An 11,033-nucleotide genomic window follows, 5' to 3' on the forward strand; every position below is an offset into this window, starting at 1 on the left:
AGCCAAATTCCACAGTCTCTCACAGGCCCATTCAAACTGACATAGTTCACACAGATAGTATTCTACCCTCAAGGCACTGAAGCTTTGTTTATGTCACTGATTATGATACAGGAAGATGGAGATACTGAACGTAGCACCTGTGGATTTCTTCTAGTTGTACACACACACACAAAGAGGCAGATGATTTGTAGCTGCAGAGAATTCAACTAATTAAGACACTTGTAAAGTGAACAAAAGTAGTAGTTTTATGGAAATCTGAAAAAGACGGCACTAAGAGTGAGAGATAGAAAATAAGACAAAAGACTGACATTTTTAAAGTAATCAATTCAAGACAAAATTGTTTGCAATTTAAAATAGTTTGTGAAAAGTGAATCAAAATATACATACATTACTGGTTTTTTTCTTCTATTGGATAAGTAGAATTTCTGGTCATTATCGTACTCATTAAATACTCCCCATCGTAGATGAGCCCATTCATGGACAAATACCCTTCCTGTGAAAAAGTATTTTAAACACCTGATTTTAATAAGAATGGTAAAATTACCATCTTAAACTAAGAGAAAGTAATTCTTCTGAATGCTATTATGCTTTGCTATTTTTTTTTTTTGATTAAAGGTTCGATTTCCTTAGAAGGAACAATCTGATACGACAATTGCACATTTCTGTAAAATATGACTGTTTATTTTGGATTATCAAGTGTCAACTAGGCACCTAGTAAGTGCAAGGCAGCTATTCATACAATGATAAAACAATTGCCCTGTCCTCACATAGCTCATGGTCTAGCAGATGACACACATCATTTTAGATAACTATAATCCTTAGGGGTGCAAGTGTAATGATGGAGGTCAGCACAGGCTGACCTATAGGGCAGCCAGGGCAGCACCCCCAATAGGTCCTTCTCCCTAATGACTCATATGTGGACAAACCTCGAGCCCTGCCTACTCCACATCTGCCTTTTTCTTCTTTGACCTATTCTCGTCTTTCCAGTCTCATTGCCAGTTACTTGTGAACCACTGCAACACTCACTCAACTGGCCTCCATGTCTCCAGTCTTCAATGACTCCGCTATGGTGCTCAGGGTTAAGTCCAACTTTTCAATATGCGTACAAGGTCCCTGATGATTCAGGCCCTATTCCTCTCTGCAGCCATATTTCTTGCTCTCCTCCACCCACTTCCAAAACTCCATAATGACAATGGATTCTTGAACTCCTTTTACTTTCTAGAGCCGCATCGTGCTCTTGCTCATCTCTGGTCGTTTTTATATATTTTTCCTTGGTTTGGAATACTCTCTCCCTATCTCTGACTGAATAACTCCTACTCTTCTTTCAAAATTAGGCTTGTATCCACCTAGAAGCCTTCTCTGACATCCTCAAACTGGTCCAGGTACCCCCTCCTTATCACTTTCATTATATTCCATTATGGCGTTTATCGTGCTATATTGTCATTGCTTCTTACTTGCCAGTCTCTCACTACAGACTCTTGTCTCCATGAGAACAGGTACCATGACTTCTTCACTGACATGTCTGGGCACATACTGTCTAGAACTTAATAGATACTTAGTATTTGTTAAATTTGGATGAATGTTAGTGACTTATGTACAGCTCAGTTCTTCTGGAATGTAAATTCCCAGGTAGGCTGAATTTGGAAGGTTAAGTGAGGAGGTGCATGTTAAGTAACCCTAGTATCTCACATTAAGGATTTTAGATTGTTCTCAGTGCTAAGGAACAACTGATGGCCTCTTAAAGGCAAGGGAAGATTGTAAAGTAGCAGGCGTGGAGTCACAGTACAGAAAGGAGAGAGTATAAAGGAATGACATTGTATATGGTGACCTTGATGGCTGGAGTGGGCCCAGGAGTGGGTTGGAGCAGCTAAGTAAATCAGTTCAACACATATTTATTGAGCTATACATTGGCAATTTTCTGTTCGTGTTATGGAGGTGTTGTAAAAGAACAACAAAGAGGTGTGTTTGTTGGACACTTCTTTCTGAGAAGGTCTGTAAAAGTGCTCTAGCGTATTTGGGGGTGGGGCATGCAAGCACCAAGTGCTATTTTGTTTGCTTGTTTGTTTTCTCTGCCTTGCCTATTTAAATGAAGAAAATCAAATTTGTTCTCATCTTTTCAAAATGGTAAAGAAACCTAGTACAAGTTATTAGTTAACCTAATTAGTTAATACTAATCACACTTGATTATACTTGGAAAGTACATATTATATATACTCCATTGCTGGTTTCTTTTAATCTTTTCTCCAAAGATTGCTCTATTTGGTTCATATGGGAATGCTAAATGATATTTTGTGAAGGAAAATTTGGTTTTTTCTTTAGTCACACATTTTTGAGAGCTGAACAGCAAGGATATTCTGTCTGATACTCCAAGTGAGGTCCAAGGTCAGGCAGTATCAGCATCACCTGGGAGCTTGTTAAAATGCAGATTCTTGGGTCCTACCCCACACCTACTGAATCAGAATCATTTTAACAATCCGTTTATAGTATGAACGCACATTGAAGTCTGAAAACATTATGCATGTCTGCCATCTGGTAGCCACTACCTGAATTGCAGGCAGGAGGTTTAATTTGTTCAGGTGTCTCACCACAGATCAATAGAAACCCAACATTACATATTAAACTATTTTAGAGTTATTATCTGATACTAATCTGAAAATTTTAAATATTATATTTACACACATATATATGCAGAATATGAAGAAAATAAATTTCTAACTGAGAAATGCACTATTTGGAATCTGTTTTACATGAAAGAAACATACTATAATAGTCTATTTTATGTTCTTACTCAGAAAGATAATGCTATTGTTGATCCATTTGCAACGTAAAATTATTAAGTTATGAGAAATATAACAGAATATTTCATCTCTACCCATACCTTGTGATCCATATTGAAGCAACTTTTTTCCTGCTAGGAACCCAGGAGTCAGATAAATTTTATCACCCTTTTCTCCACAGCGTCCCATATGCTCAGTATAGGGTCCATCATTACCTGTTGGATTAGGTTCAGCAACCAGAACATCAGCCTGAAATTTAAGAAAAAGTTTTCGTCATTACAAAATTTCAGCAAATGAATTGACCTTACTTCACACCAGCATATTCTGAAACAATTTTATTTGATTCTAGAATATTTTGATGAAAAAGATCTGAGTCACAAAAGAAAACCAAATTTGAAAAAAGAACTTGATATTCTCACATTTTTGTAGGTCTCAAGTTTGGGTTTCACATATTCAGGTTTTGTGTTCCAATTTTGAGGAATCAAAATGGCAACATTTTTGAAATAGAATCTTTTTTCTGTAGCTTCAAACAGATATGGAGATGCCTCGGTCACCATATCCTGGTCGGGGAAGGGGGGAACATAAACAAGAGCATTTAATGACAGAAAAAAAAGATGAAACTACCAATTATTCAAATTTACATCTGTATCTCACATTTCCAAAAACTAGCTATTTATCAAGCTTGGAAGAGGAGATTATTTTGTTAATAATAATAGCTAGCCTTTTTTGAGATTTTTTACCACATGCTCTGTGTCACAGTGTAATGGTTGACAGTGAAGACTCCAGAAGCAGACACTAATCCCAGCTGCACCACTTATGGTGGGACATCAGAAATTTCCTCGATGGAGTTCCCTGGCAGTCCAGTGGTTAGGACTCGGCGCTTTCACGGCTGGGGCCTGGGTTCAATCCCTGGTTGGGGAACTAGAATCCCACAAGCCTCGTGGCGTGGCCAAAAAAAAAAAGAAAGAAAAGAAATTTCCTTCAGCCCTCCTGAGCCTCAGTTTCCCCATTTATAAAATGGAAAATATTACAGTGACCAGCTCATAAGGTTATTGTGAGGATCAAATGAAGTCAAGAAAGCATTTGGAACCATGTCTACTTAGCACAAGTGCTTATCAAATATTAGCTCTTAGTTTCATTTTATATGATCCTTTGAGGATCAGTGAAACTTTAAGGGAGAAACTGAGAACTAGAGAGTATTATAGTCTCAATATCTCACACCAAGTAGTAGTGGAGAGAAACTCAAATTAAAATGAATACAACTTCAACACCTGCTGACTCCTGTAATAATTTGGGGGCTAACTAAATGTTATGATAGTATTTGTTTTTAGTATAGCACTAAGTGTTAGATATAAGGAAGTGGCATAAGTATATAATCTCTTTTCAAATTATGCCTAAATTTATTTCTCTGAAACAAAAGAGCTGTAGCATTAAATTATAAATGCCTCTGCAGATTCCCTGAGATGCATCATGACAAGATAGTATTGATAGAAAGGGTATTACAAGATATTTATTATAGAAAGGGAAATTGAGTCTATTAGGGCTGAAAATCATTGAGAAACACAAAAGTGAGTGTAGACAGAGGGAAGAAGAGGACTGAAGACTGAGCTCCAGGAGCCCCAGTATTCAGAAGTGGGAAGAGGAAGAGCCAGCAAAGGAAACTGAGAAGGAGCAGCTGGTGCACGGGAAGGAAATCAGAAGGCATAGGGTGAGAGTGTTTCAGGAAGGAGAGAGTGATCATCCGAGTTGAATGCTGCTGAGCAATCAAGGAAGATGAGGACTCAGAACTGAGCAATGAATTTGGCAACCTGAGTAAACCATTTTGTGCAATGGCGACAACAGCTCCATATGAGTGAATTGAAGAGGGTGGGAGGTGAGGAAGCAGAGGCAGTGAAAACAGACAGCGGGTCAAGAAGTTTTCCTACAAATTAAAAGGGAATTGAGAAATGAAGCAGTAGATGAAGGAAGACTGCAGGGCAAGGGAGTTTGTTTGCTTTTTTAATGGGAACTATTATATGTATATGCTAATGGAAAAAAAAAACCTGATAATGCAAGAGAAAAAAGGGATCATTGCTGGAGGAAAGTCCTTGCTGGAATAGACCAGAGTGACTAGGCTCCGATGTCTAGGAGGTTGGCCTTAGGAGCAGAAACAGTTCATCACTGTATGGGGAAATAGTACTTGGGTGCTGATGCAGGGGTGAATCCTGCTCTGTTACTTGCTAATGGGTTAAACTTGCGGAATTTATTTTGTCTCCCTGAGCTTCAGTTTCCAACCGTTCACATGGTGATAATAATGGTTGCCTTGCTAGTTTTATAAAAGCTCTCCAAATGATTTGCATCTCCTTCCAAAAAAAAGCCAGATTTTAAACAATTGCTAGGAGAATTTAACATTTTATAATTTTTTAAAATAAAAATACTGAGCCAATATCACCAGAAAGCTGAAAAGTAGGTATAAAACTTCCTATGTTAGAGTATTATATTACAATTTGACTTGTGAAATGTAAATTTTCAGTGTCTCCTAGGAAGACGACTAAGCAGCATGAAATGTCTTCTATGTTTTAACAGAAACATTAATAATGGATCTTTGCTTTGGCATCTGTTCCATATTTTGAGAAAGTGACCTCGTATCCAAAAAGACACTTAATCTTTTGAGGTTTGAAGAATGTTGAGGATGAAGTTTATAGGATGGGCTGGTAATTCCTTAAGGATAGGGATAGTATATTGTTCACCACTGGATTCCTGGTACCTGACATAATGTAAATGCTCTGTAAATATTTGTTGGACTAAGGAACAAATGAATGAGTGAAGAGGTTATAATGAGGGGCAAACTCTCCAGGAGCACCAAGACCAAAGATGCCTGGGCTCCCATACATTGAGGAGGCCCCAAACGGCTCCTGTTGTTTATCTTTCTTGTGTGGTGGGTGTGTGTGTGAGAGAGAGATAGAGCGCTTCTCCCTGATTCTCACTCCCTCATCTTATGACCTGTGCTCCCACTGCTTCTGCAATACTGATGAGAGTGTAGTTTCCCTGGATGGAACTGCTGCAGCGCCACCCACCGGTATTGCAGGTGGAGAGACGCTCGGACTGCCCTGCTGAAGCAAGTACAATATTTAAGAGCTGACTTAGAGGCTTCTGCTCACACAAGGACACCCGGGGGAGAGTCTCCACAGAAAGCAGAGACTGAGGGATGACCAGGAAAGTGGAAAAACCCACAGTGAGGTCCCTCGACTGCAGGTCTGGAACATCAAATAGGAGCTCACTTTTATTAACTACTCAGTTAGGGACTCTGAGCACACTATTGCCCTTAAAAGTGCTCCTGTGACAAAGAAACGTGGAAACCAACCTCTCTCATACCAACTCACTTAGGGCTCATAACAAAAAACCAATTTAATAATTGTAAGGAGAAGTATATTTCTCAGGAGGAACCCCCCAAAGAGAGTGAGGTGAAAGTCCTTTTGCTTTTGCTCTAAAGCACCATACAAATACAAATTACCACTGTCCTTAGAGATGCTAATGTGCTCCTTCCCACATGTCCCTGAGCACCACTGACTGTCCAGCTGGAGACAGAAACATACTGGTCACATTTTCCTCCAACATTTTCCTGGTCTCTTGCTCCAAGTGGCTATTTCATTTTTTTCTGATGCCATTCCTAAGTTTAGAAGCAATCAAAGACTCACCCAAGTTTTCTGATTTTTAAGAAATTTCAGAAGGCATGAATTTCCCTTTCACTGATGGCAGTAATATCTGATGGTCTTCTGGTTTAAGCAGGTGAACTTCCTCTCCCCCTCAGCTGCTGGACTTCTCCAGCCCCAAACTCCTCTTTGTGGTAGAGATGGTTCTCTCCCCAAACTCCATCTTTCTGGGTTTGCTCCTGTTCAGAGCAAGGAACCTTTCGAGGAGACCCTTGGGGCCCTTGCCCTATTAACTTCTGAGCTCACACTCAGGAACTTTGCCCAGAAACAAGTCTCAGTCCCTTTGGCTTGGTGAGGAATGATGAGCTCTTTCTATCTAGGATTAAAAGTAGACCTGGGGACTGATGATTTGCTCTTACTGTGTACCAGGCACTCTGCATGCATTTTTAAAGTTTTTCTAAGTTTTTGAGATAATTTTAGACTTAACAGATAACATGCAAAAAATGTACAGAGTTCCCATATACCTTTCACCTAGCTTCCCTTTTATGCATGCATTGTTAATCCTCACAAAGCCTTGTGAGAAAGATACTTATTATTATCCCCATTTTACAGACCAGTACTTCTGTTCATTATGCAGTACCACCTCTGTGTGTGCTACAGCCGCTTTCCAGGGTGGTCTTTTATAAGACATTTCCCTCATATTCTTTGCTGTTTGCTGTTGTACAAAACCTCTCTAATCTCTCTATCTTACAACAGTTAGATGCCTCTGCCTGGACAGGAAGAGTCCTCTTCCCTAATTTTTCCTTCCCCTACAGAAAAAACAACAAGTGAAGTGAGGCTGCTCAGCAGCCCCAAGAGGACACTTTGCATTGGGGCTGGGAAAATGCAGGGTTTCCTCACACTGTAAGGGTCGGGCTTGTTCTTAAGTTAGAGATTTGCATCTTGGACTCCTATATTAGAATTGCAGAGAAGCAGGTTACAGTTAGGAGGATAAAAGGAGACTCTGATATGAGCCAGTGGTAAAATCAGGCAAAGGAATTACCCTCTGCGCATCTCACAATATCTGCCAAATGTAGTTGGCTCTGCCTTGGTTGCAGAACTAAATAATTTTCAATGAAATCATTTATTAAGTGCCAACAATATATCAAGCTCTGAATTATGTGCATTGCATTTATTATCTCATCTCTCAGAAGAATCATAATGGTTGTTTTATTATTTCCATTTTATAGCTGAAGAAATGAAGACACAGGTATAAAAAAAAACTTGCCAGTGTCACGCAGCTGGAATTAGAGAACTCACGTTTCCTCTATCACAATATTTTGCTTAATTTTTCAAAAAAGCCTGGATAATTACCATCTACGACTTACCTTTATTTGTTGAATGAGTGTTTCATCTTCTGGCACATTAGGGTCAACTGCAATGACAATGCCTTCATAGCCATTATTATTCAGCTGAATGAGTGAATCACTCAGGGCCCCTTCCAGAAGGTGAAGGACCAAGATGAAAACCGAATTCTTAAATGACCCCATTGCTGTACATCTCCCTTTGGGTTCTCTCTTTGGAAAATGTTCATTATGGAGGCATCTTTCTTTACCCCTATATATATGGATATATAAACGCACATTTTTCCAAGTTATCAGAGGTGGTTTACCACAGGACTTTAACCCCTTAACCCCAAATTGTTTCACTATTGGATTTGTCACCACTATGAGGAATGCTAACTATAGCTATCATTATGATAACTATAACTTCATCTCAAATTTTGTGTACTTTTAAATATTTGATTTTGAAAGGAATATTAGCCTTGCCTTCACCTTTGCCATTTCCTGGGAACAAGGGTGGGGAGCCATATCTAGTTCCCTAGACGGACTCACAGCTGACAAGCAGCTTTGCCATTGAAAGATGTTTACTTCTTACAAATGTTTGTCCAACCAGGGACACTGACCCACCCAAATCCACCCTCTAACCCCTGCCTGCCCAGTGGAGGCCTGACTGTTCTGCGTATTCAGTACGCATTCATTAAGTATGAACTGTATATCCAGTTATCCCTCATGGTGGTCTTTATTTTTATCGTCTTCGATCTTTATGTAACCTCAGCACCTCTCGTTACTCCCTTAGACAATCTACTTGCACCAAAACATTAGCAAGCCACATTAGATATTATTGAATATTCTATAATGAAAAGATAAAATTTATATCTCACTGTGCAAGGGAAACTCCCTCAAGTTTCCTCATCAAACCTCTATTTCACTATTCCGTAGCTTCTACTGCCCAGTAAAATTCAAATTAGCATTCAATTATTTTACTGAAATTAAATGTCTCTCAGAACATGAATAGTGGACTGCCAGCTACTGCATAGATTCTTTTAAGTTTGCCAAATCTCAGTTGAAAACTCAGATTGGTCTACCAATTCAAATTGGTCCTATATTCAAATTACTTGAAATATCCCTTCATCTCATAACTTCATTTGATCTTCACACAGTGATAAGCATCAATTTCATCTTGTCTGTCTTTGACGCTCACTCATAAAAATTAAATTGGTACTTGTTGCTAATAATTAGTACTTATTGCTTAAGTATGTAATCTTTAATCAATCAAAAGTGAAGCACTGGAATAGAGTGGAAGTACTCAATGATAAAATAGTTGTCCAGATAACCTAAATATACTTTTATATAAAAATAATTTATTCAATTCTTATTGAATAAATGTATGCATTTATTATACATATGTCATAAAATATTTTACATTTTAAAATATCTCATACCCCGCCCCCCGCTATACGTGTCTCTCCTGGGTTCCCTAGAAAAGAGAGTCTAAGACAAGCTTATGTGAAAATGATTTGCAAGCTTAATCCCAGAACAGTGAGAGTGAGAAAAAGGGGAAATGATTCAGGGAAGCCTGGGAAGCAATGAAAGGTGCTTACTAAGCTGGCTCTGGAATAGTAAACAGACCCAGCAGGCCACCCTGCAGGTGCACCTGCCCTGCTTTCTGGGATGTCTCCTAATGGGCTATAGGAGGAAGGAAAAGTGTTTGGCCCCTTCTCATCTCCTACAGGTGATCTCCTGCAGGTGATCACCCTTCTGGCTGTGTCACCCAGCCCATTCAGAAGCTGCTTGGAAAGAAAATCCTATGCCCTGTGGCGTATAAAGAGCCAAAGATTCCAGGTGGTGCCTGTTGACCTCTGGCAGTAGAACCACTTGGGCCTACAAGGAGTAGGTAGTGACTGAGGAGGAGTAAGTGCCCATTGGGTCAGGCGGACAGGTGGGGCCAAACAACCCTAAGGAGCTTCAATAAGATGAGTCCAATACAATTTACTTCTTGAACTGCTCAGATCCACTCACGTCCTTTCATTCTATCTAGCTCCAATATTATAAGTTAAGGCTGGAATTGGGGGCAGGGGCACAAGCTGTCTCTTTCCCTGAGAGAGGGTACAAGCCCTCTCATAGAATCATTCATAGAATCTCCTTCGAAGTGCTGGCCAATTGCAATCTCCTAAAATACCCAAAGCGACAGAGTTATTGAAATAAATCACAGTGCCTGCTGCTATAGCTGGTCTCAAGGCCATTATAGATATGTATTATCTCCTTCCTTCATCACCAATTTCCCTCATTTTTAGCCAGCATTTTGACTGATCTGTGTTTGTTTGGTTTTTATCCTGTTGGTATAACCCAGCCTTTCCTGAGGGGTCTGAGCCTTTAGTTGCCTTGCCCTTGCCGGGCTGTGGCTGGTGCAGGTGCCTATGACAGGGGTCACCGGTATGACAGATCCAGATTAGGTGCCTTCTCATATTTTGTGTGGCCTTCCCTGCTGGCTGGGCCTTGGCTGCTCCCTCAATGGAGAGTCCTTGCTGCTGCCTCGGTTGCCTTATCTCCTAACACCACTGGCTCTTTGCTTCCCCAGGGAGAGGGCGGAGTCTAGCATGGCCTCCACTGGACAGGGTGTGGTGGCAGCCCCACTCTCTCTGGTGCCCAAGTTCAGCCTAAACAGATTCACAGAGGCTTTGGCTCACATAAAGCATCACCCCATGGCACCTGGGATCCGACTTTGTCAGAGGCAGTGCAGATGGGCCAAATGACACAAACCAGAGGTGCAGGGAGTTAGCACCCTGAGAGACAAACTTTCACCAAAGTTTATATTTCCAACATCCCAGAAGTCTTTGTTGTATTCCCTTCTAGTCAAAAACCTCCAAATGGTAATTGCGATACTGACCTCCAACGCCACGCTGATTAATTTTACCTGTTTGTGTACTTTATATAAACAGAAATATAAGTATGCCCTCTTATGTTTGGCTACTTTCACGTAACATTTTCTGCGTGAAATTCAGCCATGTTGTTGTGTGTAGCACTAATATGTTCTTTTTCCATTGTATTTCTTTGTAAAAATATACCACAATTTACTTACTGCTTTTGACGAACATTTGGATTATTTCCTGTTTGGGGCTATTTTAAATAACACTGCCATAGACATAAGCATTGACTTCAGTTGGGTACACACCAAGAGTGGAATTGCTGGGTCACAGGGTATATGTATGTCTAGCCATTGTCGATCGGCCAAATACTTTTCAAAATTGTTGTATTGATCCACATTTCTACCAGTACAGGGTACTGCTGCCCTTTACAATTTT

At 40.0% G+C, this 11,033-nt stretch overlaps 1 protein-coding gene across 2 annotated transcripts in view; it reads right to left on the minus strand.

Annotated features, from left to right (window-relative positions):
- The window catches only part of CLCA1 (chloride channel accessory 1), a 74,938-nt gene that overhangs the window by 51,683 nt on the left and 12,222 nt on the right, over positions 1 to 11,033 (minus strand). For both annotated transcript variants that reach the window (XM_022580935.3, XM_089920059.1), the window contains exons 2-5: positions 7,777 to 8,005; positions 3,197 to 3,337; positions 2,879 to 3,026; positions 388 to 493 (exon numbers count right to left, since the gene is read on the minus strand). In XM_022580935.3, coding sequence (XP_022436643.1) covers positions 388 to 493; positions 2,879 to 3,026; positions 3,197 to 3,337; positions 7,777 to 7,938 — 557 coding nt within the window. In that variant the 5' untranslated portion in view covers positions 7,939 to 8,005. The remainder of the gene's footprint in view (positions 1 to 387; positions 494 to 2,878; positions 3,027 to 3,196; positions 3,338 to 7,776; positions 8,006 to 11,033) is intronic.

The sequence above is a fragment of the Delphinapterus leucas genome, chromosome 1 (assembly GCF_059928025.1).
Source record: "Delphinapterus leucas isolate spDelLeu-1000000601 "Yukka" chromosome 1, BTC_Dleu_Yukka2, whole genome shotgun sequence".
NCBI lineage: Eukaryota > Metazoa > Chordata > Mammalia > Artiodactyla > Monodontidae > Delphinapterus > Delphinapterus leucas.